Below are 14,325 nucleotides of genomic sequence, written 5' to 3' on the forward strand. Positions count from 1 at the left end.
ACTCTGTCATCCAGGCCCGAGTGCGGTGGCATGACCTCGGCTCACTGCAACCTCTGCCTCCCAGGTTCAAGAGATTCTCATGCCTCAGCCTCCTGAGTAGCTGGGACTACAGGCGCACATCACCATGCCCAGCTATTTTTTTTTTTTTTTTAGTAGTAGTAGAGATGGGATTTCGCCATGCTGGCCCGGCTGGTTTTCAAACTCCCAACCTCAAGTGATCCTCCCATCTCGGCCTCCCAAAGTGCTAGGATTACAGGCATGAGCCACCATTCCCGGCCAACCCCACAAAAATTTTCTAACACTTTTAGAACATGAGTCACATGGAGAAAGAATTAGATTTGTTTTACATGGTTCTATAGGGTAAAACCTGAACTAATGAGTTGATGCTCTTGAGCTGGGCTGTCCAACAAGGTAGCTATGGGCCATATGTGACTATTGGGCATGAAATAGAGAGTCTAAATTGAGATGTGCTGTAAGTGTACAACACACACTGGATTTCAAAGACTTAGCACAAAGAATGTAGGCTAGCTCATAAATTTTTTATATTGATTGCATGTTGAAATGATAGTACATTGGATAGATTGGATTAAATAAAATATATTAAGATAAATTTCACTTGTTTCTTTTTATCTTTTTAATGTAAAATGTGAGTTACATATATGACTCTTATTGTATTCCATTGGGCAGTCTGGTCTGTTCTGGAGAGAGATTTCATTTCAGTATAACAACAGGAGTGTGCCCACCCCTTGGTGCTGCCTCACTGGATGGTGAGTCTCCAAATAACTGATGTATGTTCTGGTAGAGGATGGCTGAACACTTGGTGGGAAGGGTGTAAAGAACATTCAAGATCGGCATGGGCATTTAAACCACATAAATATTAAATTTCCCCACATGCTCTGTGCTGAGCTTTCGTGAAAACATTTAGAAGGAAGCTGAGAGGCAGAAGAATGGAGAGTAGGTTGCTATTTACAGTTTATAGGACAGATTTCTTAGAGTTTAGCCCTTACTGTTCTTGCTTATAGATTATAGTTTAAAACAAGCAAGGTTAAAACTGCATGACTACTTGTGACTTTTTTTTTCTTTCTTTTTTTTTTTTTTTGGTGGAACCATGTAAAGCTCTCTGGAAAATACATTAAAATGCATTCATTTTCAAGCAAATGTTCATCACCCAAAGTTACAGAATTACGGATTATGAGCAATGACAATTTGAGTATATCTCATTTTGCTCCCAGCTCCCCTTAGACCAATAGCCATATTTTGCTTTTGCTTTGCCCTAATTCCAGAAAAATTTTCTCTTATTCCCCATTTCTTTTTTCAAATTACTGGCGTGTTTTCATATGATGCAGCTGACAGAAACCAAGTCCAAAATTACTTTATGTTCCTGTGAGACTTTTATACAAATAAATTAGTAAACTGCAGTTGACTAGTATTTAGCTCTGAAGCAGCTTTCATTCAAGTTTAACATCCCCTTTCAATGTCAGTGTTTCAGGATGCTCCAACCACTCTGGGCTTTTCTTTGAGATTAAAAAGCAGAGTGATGCATTGATGGACTTACTATATGATTATGGTACAGAGGGTTCTGGAATCTGACCACTTCTATCACTCTCAGCTGTGTGACCTTGAGGAAATTACTCGATATCTTGGTGTGTCCATTTTGTAATTGTAAAAAAAGAAATAACAATAGTACATTACAGGGTTGTTGTGAGAATTAAATGAGTTAAAACATATAAAAGATTTACAACATTGTCTGGTCATACTAAGTACTCAATAACGGTTGCTGCTATTGTTGCTACTTTTATTATTACTGTTATTATTTTACTACTACCATCATTACCTTCTGTTCCAGCAAGTGGATTTTCCTCCTGTAAAACACATTTACATTTGTTGCTATCCCATAGCATGTCAATAGGACAGAGTTTCTTGGAATGGGAACAACTAGGAAAAGAAAACAATGAACCAGATTTAAAAGCTTTCAAGGATAATCAAAACTTTGGAACATTAAATAAATTCCTGAGTAGATAATAGTTAAGATTTTTTAAATTTATTTTTTGCTTTTTATACTCAGTTTGGAGAAATAAGGTTTTGAGATCTATTGCACAGCATGGTAACTATAGTCAATAATAATAATGTATTTTATATTTCCAAATTGCTAAGAGAGTAAATTTCAAATGTTCTCACCACAAAATGATAAGGATGTGAGAAGACTTAAGATTTTAAAGGAGCGGGCCAGGTGCGGTGGCTTACGCCTGTAATCCCAGCACTTTGGGAGTCCGAGGCGGGCAGATCACCTGAGGTCGGGAGTTCGAGACCAGCCTGACTAATATGGAGAAACCCCATCTCTACTAAAAAATACAAAATTAGCCGGGCGTGGCGGAACATGCCTGTAATCCCAGCTACTTGGAAGGCTGAGGCAGGAGAATCACTTGAACCTGGGAGGCAGAGGTTGCAGTGAGCCGAGATCTCGCCATTGCACTCCAGCCGGGGCAACAAGAGCGAAACTCCGTCTCAAAAAAAAAAAAAGATTTTAAAGGAGCTTAATTTGTATTTATGAACTGCATCTTACTAGATAGTGATTCTGTAATTATAAATATTCTATGTGGAAATGTTTAGAAACTAAACTGTAATTTTGGAAATTGTAATCTTCTTAAGAAGGTATATGTTAAAACTATGCAAATTATAGCTGTCAACAGTTTATTTACGAAAATTAAATATGTTCTAACATACCTCCTAAGATTATTTTCTTTTCTTTTTTTTTTGACGGAGTCTCCCTCTGTTGCCCAGGCTGGAGTGCAGTGGCGCGATCTTGGCTCACTGCAAGCTCCACCTCCCAGGTTCATGCCATTCTCCTGCCTCAGCCTCCCAAGTAACTGGGACTACAGGCACCCACCACCACACCCGGCTAATTTTTTAAATATTTTTAGTAGAGACGGAGTTGCACCGTGTTAGCCAGGATGGTCTCAATCTCCTGACCTCGTGATCTGCCCGCCTCAGCCTCCCATACTGCTGGGATTACAGGTGTGAGCCACCGTGCCCGGCCTCTAAGATTATTTTCTTTAAAATAAAGATAAAAGCATTGGCCAGAATAACAGGAACATCTTGAGAATAAATGTTGCTTTTCTACAAGTTTTCTTTTCTGCTGGAGAGAGGCGGAGGTGTCTTCTTGGTTCAATGTTAACTAATCACCAGCTTACTCTTTTACTTGCCACTCACACAATATATTTATTGCTTTACTTTTGCAAAGTCTAAGTATCTAACTAATGATCTTTTCATTCAGTTACCCTTTACTTGTTTCTTTATATTAAATCCTTTTTTTTCTTCAAATAAGTGATCCTTACCTTTGGTTTTGTCGTTTGTCTTATAAATAATCACAAAATTAATCTCAAGAGAATTTCAAAGCCAAATTAATTTTAAGTCATTTTAATTTAAAATAAGGGTTTTCCATTTGGTAATCTTAAGGGGGAAAGATTAGAAAGTTGCAAAACTCACGTGCTGCTAGTTTTGTCACTCCCCAATGACCCCAGGAATCTTCTTTGTTTTCTCTCATTTCAGGATGTAAATATACAAACAGCCTGAAATAAGTTTTATTTAATGCTTGTTCTGGAACATGTGCTAAATTTGAGGTTAGAGCGGTTTTACACCTGCAGTAGACTATGCATATTAAGAACAAACGTGTCTACAAGTAGACATGACAAGCTCATACCACTGAGCGTTTTGGTCCTACCACAATATATATCTAACATCTAATAAAAATATGTATTTGCCAGTTATTACCAGTAGGTTCAGGTTAGAAGCTAAAATATGAATAATTTGAAGATAAATTGATAACTCTACATTAATGAAAAATCCTCTACACACAGTTTTGGCAAGGCAAAAATAAGCATAATCCAGTATAAAAAAAAAAAACAAAAGTGCTTACCGATCTTCTTCAGGGATCTGGATGGATCTTCTGATAATTGAGTATGGATGGCGGGGGGCTGTTGGCAAGCACTTACAACCTGTATGATTGGCAACTTTAACAGGCACTAATTCAGGTACTGATGTCAAAGGCACTGATATCTCAAAGAGCTACAGCAGAGAAAGATAACCACAATATTTTTTTTAATTTTATATATTATTTTTAAAGTTGTTCTAGTCTGAATTTTTGCCTTTGTCATTTATGGCAATGACTTTAGCCAAGTTGTCCATTAAGAATGGAACTAAACAGTCTCATCTAACTTTATGAAGTGTTTAAGTTTGGTCAAATCTTTTAACTTTTTGATCATTGATACTCTTGTAAAATGGTACTGTTAATCCCTGCTCCTGCTTTAAATTTGAGTGTAAATCATAAGGGTTAAATGAGATTAAAGCTATGCAGTTTCTTTAGGATTTTATTAGAATAGATTATTATTCAAACTATTTATTCATCCCTTCTCACACCATCTCTATTGAAGAAATATAGTTTCCTGTCTCTTGACTTTTTATTTGGCCATGTCACTTTCTTTGGCTAGTGGGATGTTAGCAGACATGACAGAAGTACAAATTTGAACTGTGCATGTTTTATGGGGCTTGTTTTCTCAAACTTATGCTGTAGCCATGAAAAGAACATAATCCGGCAGGCTTGCTGGTCCAAGCGATGGGAAACATAGAAGTTGACTTGGACTCACACTGCAGCTTAGAGTCAAGCCCAGCTGAATCCACCCTAAACTAACTGAACCTCAGATACATAAGTGAGAGTAAATCATTGTTGTTTGGAACCACTGAGTTTTAGTGTGTTTGTTATGTAGCACTGTGTATTAATAGCTGACTGATACAAGATCATCATGCCCAAACAAATAATTATAGCTAACATGTATATCATTCTTTCTACGCTTTCCATAGGCCAGGCCCTGTTGTAAGTGCTTTCATGTTAACTCATTTACCCCTTATAACAATATTATGGGGTGGGTTTTTATTATCCCCATCTTACAGGTGAAGAAACAGATGTACAGAGAGATTATACAACTTTCTTGAGTGGTTCTATGATGTGTGGATGAGTTTGAAGTTGATTTTAATGCATTGTCCATTCAATCACCATTCCACGTAGTCCTTACTACATAGAGTATTCATTTGTTCACTTTGTTTCTAAGAGGTGGTTTGCCAAATAGTCCATAACTTTGGGGCGAGAGATAGTTTTTTAAAAACTACTATTAAAATGTTCAAAAATGCATATTTGGAAGAAAAACTGCTGTACACTTACACTTAAGTACATTGTATGAAATTAATCATTTGTTGAGTGCAGCAGTCAAAATAAAGTACTCAACTATTAAGTGGAAGCAATCCATTAAGGTTGTGTTTATTCTGACATCTCAATATGTAATGGAACTTCCATGAGTCTCAGTGAGAGTGTTTTTGTAGTGTTTACTTTGCATAAACTTCATCTTCTTGCACAATTTTTTGGCTATGCTCTAGGGAATCACATGATCATGAACTAAACCCTCTTACGTTATGCAAGCTTTTTTTCTACTAAGAATTGATGCTTAGCCCTACTTGGGTCATTTTTTTTCCTAATTGTCAAATAGTAGAGGTTAAAATACACACAAGCTCCAAGATTCTCTAAAAGAATTTAGAAAAAGAAACTCTGCAGTTTAAAGGATATTTTAGAGGGTGGAGGAACAAAATTAAGGATAAGTAAATCTATTAACAAAACAAATCAGCATTAAGAAAATTACCTAACATGGATATATTCAGTGCATGTAATTTTCTTGTACTACCTCTTTTTGCAGTTAAAAGGAGAATAAACCATATAGGCAAACTGACAAATAAGTATATCAACATTCAAAGAATTTGCAACAGATACCAAAAATAATGTAGTTTGATGTACAGTTTTTTAGTATTGCTTTCCCAAGTTTGTTACTGCTGCTCTCATATGCGACATTTATTAAAAACATGGTAACCAGAGAAAGGAAAACTTACCTACTAAGCAAAGGGAGTTTTATAAGATGAAGAGGGCTGAATTATTTCTTTCATGGGGACTGCAGAATTATTTCCAAATGTCTTTTGTGCTAGATATTCTCTCTTTGCCCCTCCAGAGACACCATCCTCTCTCCTTCCTTCCCCATCAGGCTCTGTGCCCCAGGACGCTGCTCTCCATGGGCTACATCTATAAACCCTCTTGCCTCTCCCAGCCCCTGCCCCTACTCCCTGCCAGGCTAAGAGTTGACAGTGGCCAGTCCAGAAACCCTCTTCTCCGCTTTCCCTCTGGGTTCCCATAACTGCTCCCTCCCCTTGTCTCCTCAGTCGAAGGGTGGGGAAATCTCACCCTTTTTGCTAGCTTCAGGTGCTTCACTGTCCCATCCCTCTTTCCCCAATTCTGCCCACAACCTTCATTAAATTTTTCTCAATCACTCCATTTGAGCAACACAGAAACTGCCATCAGCTATCTTCATTCCTTTTAACATCCTGTCCTAGTAACTTCCATATGGTTTTCTGAGTCTTGACATCATAGCATCAGAGAGACAATAACTGATAAGAGTTCAGGCTCTGGCCTCCCACAGACCTGGGTTTGAATCCCAGCTCTGCTATTTATCAGCCGTGTAAACTTGGATAAGTAAGTTACCTCTCTGAGCCTCAGTTTCCTCATCTATAAAGGAGCATAAAATACCCTCTTGATTTGTTTCAAAGATTAAATGCGATTATGCACATAAAGCATTTAGTACAGTGTTTGGCAACAAGGTTGTTGTAGCTATCAACACTATTATCATCAGGGCTTTAGAGACGGCAGGCTTGCCGATGTCCTCATACCTGTTTGGAAATGTACGAGGTGCTGGTGTTCATACAGATAAGGCTCTCTTCATTGCAACAGCCACCACATCGGAACACGTTCACACAAGGGGGCTTGAAGAATGTGTTGGTACTCTTCCCCAGCTCACTGGCCACCTCCACGCACGTTTCTCTAGGGCTGCACTGAGTTCTTTGCCATTCTTCATCTATAACTGCAGAGAGAAAGAAAGCTCACTGGGGCTAGCAGGTGGAATGGCCCTGGTGTGCCAACATGTGCCAGGGTTATGCTGAACACAGTCATTTTCACATTTCTACTGCTTGTTTCTTTTACTAGATGGATATTTTTTGTCAGTCCTTTAACCAAAGATTGTTTGCAGAGAAGTTACAACCAATCTCTGTGCTCTTTCCCATTTATACCATACCTTGTAGAATATAAGTATTTTATTTCCCTTTGAGGTAGAACACCATGTCCTGTACATAATTACATTGAATACATCTGGAGAAGCTGGCTAATAGGGAAGTAAATAGAAGCGTGTAAAGAAATAACATGTAAATATTATTTATCAAGCAATTTACAGGATACAGCTGGATAGCATTTCTTCTGCTTTAAAGCCAGGTGTAGGTAGGTTTTAGCATCATCAAGAAATATGTTTCTGTTGGTTGCTTAAGTAACTACAGTAGGATTTAAACTTGGCAAACGCATAAATGGAAATTGAAGTGAAACTAATCCTTACTCAAATCAGAGTTTTCTCATTTGCAAGTGCCCGATACTGATATTTATGGAAATGATAAAATAAGCCTGTTCTTATTACTGGAATGAGCAATCCTTTGACCATAGTTAATTTGAAGGTAACAAAAAAAGAAGCCTATGGGAATAAAAAAATTATATACTTTCTTGTAAAACAGTACTTGCTTTTCTCTCATAATTTATTTTTTAAATTAGATTTTGACCCTTTGATACTTAATGCTGCATAGCCTTTCTACAGGTGTTTTGGGGGAAAGATTCAATTTTATGATAAAGACAACACAAAGACTTCCTTGTAGCTTGCCATGGAACTGTAGAGTTTATTTATTATGTGTGGGGTTGTGGTGCTGGTGAAAATCTCTTGTGGTACGCAGCTTTGAAACTAACCCCCAGTGGTCCCCATCTCCTGATAGTCATGCCCTTGTGTAAATGCCTTCCCCTTGTGTGTGAGCTGAACCTAGTAACTTGCTTCTTATGAAGAGAATACAGCAAAAGTGATGGGATACCACTTCCATGATGAAGTTAAAAAAGATTGCAGTCTTGTTTCTACTTATTGCAAGCTCCCTTCTTTCTTACTCTGTCTCACTTTCTCACACACACACACTCTCTCTCCTTCTCCTTCTCCACTTGCAGGCTTTTTTTTTTTTTTTTTTTTTTAGCTTATTTTACTTTAAGTTCTGGGATACATGTGCAGAACGTGCAGGTTTGTCACACAGGTATGCATGTGCCACGGTGGTTTGCTGCACCCGTCAACCCGTCATCTAGGTTTCAAGCCCCGCATGCATTAGGTATTTGTCCTAATGCTCTCCCTCCCTTTGCCCCCCACCCACCAACAGGCCCTGGTTTGTGATGTTCCCCTCCTTGTGTATATGTGTTCTCATTGTTCAACTCCCACTTATGAGTGAGAACATGCAGTGTTTGGTTTTCTGTTCTTGTGTTAGTTTGCCGCCATGTTAGAAAGGTCCACACGACAAGGAACTTGAGGCAGCCTCTGGCCAATAGCCAGCGAGGAACTAAGACCCTCAGTCCAACAGCCTGTGAGGAATTGAGTCCTGCAAACAACAGCTGACTGAACTTGAAAGCACACTCTGCTTCAGCTGTGCCCTAAGATGCCTGCAGCCCAAGCCAACATCTTAACTGCAGCCTCCAGAGACATCTGAAGCAGAAAAACTCATCTAGGCCATGTCAGCATTTCTGGCCCACAGAAACTGAGATAAATATTGTTTTAAGTAGCTAAGTTTTGTGGTAATGTGTTATGCAACAATAGGCAAACTCTCCTTTATTTTTACTGCATTTTCAAGAACTCTCCTGAGATTATTCTGAAGTCCCATATAGGGGAATAGAAGGAATAGAGAAAACCTCTGTTTGAAGTATACTGATACAATATTACCATTTGAGATGTGACCCTAGTCCCTAAATTATTCCCTTATAACATCTTCTCCATTCCTTTCTCCTTTTTCATCCCTTAATACCAATTTTTTTCATATGTTGCTTCTTCAATCACTGAAAACATAATATGAGTTGTCTGGAGCACTGCATTATACTACACAGTCTACCTAAACTTTGTTTTTTTTTAATTTTTTTCCTCATAATAAAACATTCTATCCTGAGAAACTTTTTGTTTTTTTTTGAGACAGGGTCTCACTCTGTTGCCAGGCTGGAGTGCAGCGGCGCGATCTCGGCTCACTGCAACCTCCACCTCCTGGGTTCAAGCGATTCTCCTGCCTCAGCCTCCCAAGTAGCTGGGATTACAGGTATGCGCCACCATGCCCAGCTAATTTTTGTATTTTTAGTAGAGACGGAGTTTCACCATGTTGGCCAGGCTGGTCTTGATCTCTTAACCTTGTGATCCGCTCACCTCAGCCTCCCAAAGTGCTGGGATTAAAGGCGTGAGCCACTGTGCCCAGCCCCCAAGAAACCTTTTTAAAAATTTCTGATTATTAATATTTATATAAAAAGCCTGAAGGCTGAACACATGAGAGATAAATTACTCAGTTAAGTATTATTATGGTTATTATTTAATTCACTATAATTAATCATGAATCCTTGAAAAAACAAGAAACCAACCTATGAAAATATTCCCAATTTAAAATTCTACTTAAAGGTTGCTTTCCATTTGCTTTTTCTCTTTTTATAAAACTAAGTTTTGAAATTGGAGTGGTAAGCTTTTAATCAAAATCATATGCAATTATGACCAACATCACTGATTAAAGGCTTCATAACTCTACTATTCTTTACTGCTTCCCAGCAGGACTGCTCTGCCTCAGGAAATTACCTTGAAATCCACAAGGGAGAGTTGATAACAAATTCTAATTGGTGTAACATGCTGATTTCATTATTGACTGCTTCTAACTTAGTAAATAACTTTAGATGATCCCCTAGAAATTACGAGATAAATTCATAGGGTTTGCAAATTCCGTGATATTTTAATGGTTTTCTCCTTAGAAAATGTCAATGTCATTGACTTTTTTAAGATCACCTAGTCTTGGTTTTATGGTAACGTTCATCTTCATGAAATAGCTCCAGGTTCACCTCAGGCCTTCAGTCAGGTAATCTGGTTAAGGTCTTTGACCTCTAGATGAGGTGCCAACCCTTTGTTCTCATGAAGGCTATATTAATTCACCACATAGAAACATCTAGAGCTTCAAATTTCTGTCTGAAGTGAGCTCGAGGCTATGGTTCCTACCACATCAACTCACTTAGACACACAGTCATACACATGAACACAAAGAATCCTCTTCACACTCATGCCCAAGGTGCTACCAAAGAATATGTCCCCATCTATGCACAGCTCTCCCCACAGCCAACAACAGAGGTCTGTGCAACCCCAACATCTTTTTACAAATGGGAAAAAACAAATACAATTTTAGGTAGAAAGAAAAAAATAGTTTTGGCCTAGTGGTTAATTTGAATTATGCTATATATATAGTCAGTTACCAGGTAATCATGTTAATCAAATCTAGAATGCTAGATCAGCAATGCTGTAGCAGCTTCTTGTGTTGTTTTGACATGACATCAAAAAATTAAGTGCCTAATCAGAAACCACAGAACTTTACTTGACAAGCATTTTATTCATTATGACAGTACCTACTCACACTGGTTTTCTTTCTTTCTTTCTTTGTTTTTTGTTTTTTTGTTTTTTAAGATGGAGTTTCACTCTTGTTGCCCAGGTTGGAGTGCAATGGTGCAATCTTGGCTCACTGCAACCTCCGCCTCCTGGGTTCAAGCGATTCTCCTGCCTCAGCCTCCCAAGTAGTTGGGATTACAGGCATGCACCGCCATGCCTGGCTAATTTTGTATTTTTAGTAGAGATGGGTTTTCACCATGTTGGTCAGGCTGGTCTCGAACTCCTGACCTCAGGTGATCCACCTGCCTCGACCTCCCAAAATGCTGGGATTACAGGTGTCATCCACCACACCTGGCCTGATTTTCTTTTAAAGAATCTTCATACGTTACTAGGGAACGATCATTACCCTTATTTCAAATTATGTTATTTTCTAGTCTGGAGTTTTGATCATTTTGTCTTGAGAATTTTCTCCCTTCATTATTCTCCTAGCAATACCAGTACCCAATATTACAACTCAGTGTCTAACTTTTACTTTTCACTTTTACTAAAAAATCATACAACTTTGCAGAAATAAAAAAAAAGCTATACCTAATCTATTGGTTCGGGGAGGGGGTGGTTTTTTTGAGACAGGATCTTGCTCTGTTGCCCAGGCTGGAGTGCAGTAGCATGATCATGGCTCACTGCAGCCTCGACCTCCTGGGCTCAGCCGATCCTCCCACCTCAGCCTCCCAAGTAGCTGGGAATACAGGCACGTACCACAATGTTCAGCTATTTTTTTCTATTTTTTTGTAGAGATGGGGTCTCGTCATGTTGCCCAGGCTGGTTTCAAACTCCTGGGCTCAAGCGATCTGCCGTCCTTGGCCTCCCAAAGTGCTGGGATTACAGGCATGAGCCACCATGCCTGGCCATCTTTGGTTTTTGTCTATGTATGTATGGCAGTAGAATACTCCTTGTGGATGAATCCCCAGGTTTTATTTTCTAAGTAAACCTGATGATTGTTTTTCTATTGAGAACAATAGTCTTCCTGGGTTTTCTTTGCCCCCACATCCTTGAGTTAAATTTATTTCTATATTTTGAGATGTTCTTTTGTGTTTTTTATCTCAAAATCATATTGAATATATTTCTCTGTGAAGTAAACATTAAAAAATCAAGATTCTGCACTAATACTGGAAATCAAAGACCGACTTTCATTCTCCCTCTGACACGTGTCTGCCCTACGCAGACTTTTGGAGAAAGTAAGTGTGTTTGTCACTATCTGATAAAGAGAAAGAATTTGTCTCCACATCCACACACCTACCTTTTAGTGTTTCAATGTCATAGAAAGTTGCCGCAAACCTAGTGGACCGATGGGATGCTGAGCGAGAGTCCATACTGGTAAAACTTTTGAGCCTCAGCCTGCATCTCCACAGCTTCCAGTCCTCAGAGTGAGTAATTCGAAGTAGTTCCTCCAAACTAGAAGCAGCCCTGATCTGCTGTTCAGATCGTTCTAATGTGGACTGAGATGATCGCTTAAAAAAACAAAAATACCAGTTTAAAAACAAGTTACTAAATTTTAAATTTGTCATAATAATCTTCATTTCTGACACTTAGAAGTGTAAATACATCTGTAATTAGAGATACTATTGAAATGTATGCCAGTGCCTAGGAAAAAGGATATCTTCTAGTATTTTTGGTTTACATTCTGCTCATTTTTGATTGAATCAGAGGATTTACTTATTCTTCCTGGGTTCTCAGAACACTTACAAAGAAAATTGTAGTGCATTGAATGGTGGGCCTCAAAATGATATGTCCACATCCTAACCCACAGAACCTGTGAACATTACCTTAATTTGGACAAAGGATCTGTACAGATGTAATGAAGTTAAGGATCTTAAAATGAGATCCTCCTGGATTATCTATGTGGACCCTAAATACTGTACAATGACAAGTGTCCTTATAAGAGACAGAAGAGAAGACAGGGACACAGAGGAAGGCCATTTGAAGATGGGGGCAGAGACCAGAGTGATGCAGTCACAAGCGGGGGATTGCCTAGAGCCATCAGAAGCTGGATGAAGCAAGAAAAGATTCTCTCCAAGAGTGTTTGGAGGGCGTGCAGCCTTGCTGACCCTTCCATTTTGGAATTCTGGACTCTGGAGCTGTGAGAAAATACATTTCTGTTATTTTAAGCCACCAAGTTTGTGATAATTAGTTGTGGCGGCCATAGGAAACGAATAGATGTTTATCATATTATTTTTGTGACAGTAGCTACTGACAGTTGTTTTCATCTCTGTTATTTGTTTGAGAAATTGATCCACAAAGGCCTGGGTAACCTGACTACAGTCACAAAAAAAAGATATCAAGCCCCTGATAACCTGAATTTTCTTACTTCTAACTCTCTTTGTTTTCTTTTAAAACCTACTATTTCAAAAACATGATTTTCTTCTGACAAAATACTTTTCTGGGGTTTTACGCTCTAGAAGTATAAGAGTTTAATATTCTTATAGAGTTATCAAATACTCTTCTAGAGTTTGCTTTCCATACAGTTGCATGAACTGTATTGGCGGATACAGTGCAACTGTATTGGATGGGTTTGTAAGAAAAAAAAGACTTGGTAGATAAAAGATTTTCAGTATGTAGCCTCTTGTTCAAAATTGGGGGCTTAGTTATATAAATAATGATATATGCATACAATGAATTCTATGTGACCATCAAAACAAAGGATGTAGAGGTATATTGGGACAGAACGAATTGAGATCCTTCCTGGAATGTGCTGGAGAAATGATAAGGTGATCTATCTATGGCTAGGGCCTCCGATTTTCTCTTGCTGACCCGGTAGTTACTAGATGTTTGTTTTGCTGGATGGTTGGAATATGCAGGCTGAGGCCATTTGTAGAGCTGGGATGAGGGAGGAGGCAAAGGACCAGTGCTGAGAGAGGAGGGTGGAAGGGAAAAGTGAATGTCAGCTGCCTGCTGCAGGGCGAGGAACAGTGAAGGAAAACAAAGATGAGCAAAAGGGGCTGTTAAAAGGCTTTGCATTGGGTAGTGTGATGTACACTCTCCTCCACTGAGCCTCAAAAGCTGTAGTTAAAATCTACATCATGCATTAGCATTTTAGGAGGAGAAATTTTTTTTAGACATGCTAGTGGACACTGAGAGTTGTCCAAAAATGGGTACTCAGAAGAGCAAGTGTGGTCTAAGTCATGTGTGATTCAGCTATGATATAACCTCTTTTAAAATTACTTATGTATTTTTACTTATGCACTTATGTACATCATATATACATACTTATATGGATATATGAGGAACATCTGGAGACATATACATGAAAATGTAAACAAAGGTTATTCTTTATTTATTTATTTTCGAGACCGAGTCTGGCTCTGTCATCCAGGCTGGAGTGCAGTGGCACCATCTCCGCTCACTGCAACCTCAGCCTCCCAGGTTCAAGCGATTCTCCTGCCTCAGCCTCCTAAGTAGCTGGGACTACAGGAGCCTGCCACCATGCCCGGCTAATTTTTGTACTTTTAGTAGAGATGGGGTTTCGCCATGTTGCGCAGGCTGGTCTTGAACTCCTGGGCTCAAGTGATCTGCCCGCCTTGGCCGCCCAAAGTGTTGTGATTACAGACATGAGCCGCTGCGCCTGGCCAACAATGGTTATTCTTTAGATCAAGAGCTGTCAAACTATGACCTCCCAGCCTAATTTAGCCTGCTGCCTGCCTGTTTTTGTAAATCAAGTTGTATTGACACACAGCCATGTCCATTCATTTACTTATTGTCTATGGCTGCTTTCATACTA

General features: G+C 38.9%; 1 protein-coding gene across 1 annotated transcript in view; it reads right to left on the reverse strand.

Annotated features, from left to right (window-relative positions):
- The window catches only part of VEGFD (vascular endothelial growth factor D), a 39,012-nt gene that overhangs the window by 5,279 nt on the left and 19,408 nt on the right, over positions 1–14,325 (reverse strand). Inside the window, exons 2-5 of the mRNA XM_003805717.5 lie at positions 11,848–12,058; positions 6,760–6,950; positions 3,917–4,065; positions 1,835–1,935 (exon numbers count right to left, since the gene is read on the reverse strand). Of these exons, the coding sequence (XP_003805765.1) occupies positions 1,835–1,935; positions 3,917–4,065; positions 6,760–6,950; positions 11,848–12,058 (652 nt within the window). The remainder of the gene's footprint in view (positions 1–1,834; positions 1,936–3,916; positions 4,066–6,759; positions 6,951–11,847; positions 12,059–14,325) is intronic.

Source organism: Pan paniscus, chromosome X (genome assembly GCF_029289425.2).
Source record: "Pan paniscus chromosome X, NHGRI_mPanPan1-v2.0_pri, whole genome shotgun sequence".
NCBI lineage: Eukaryota > Metazoa > Chordata > Mammalia > Primates > Hominidae > Pan > Pan paniscus.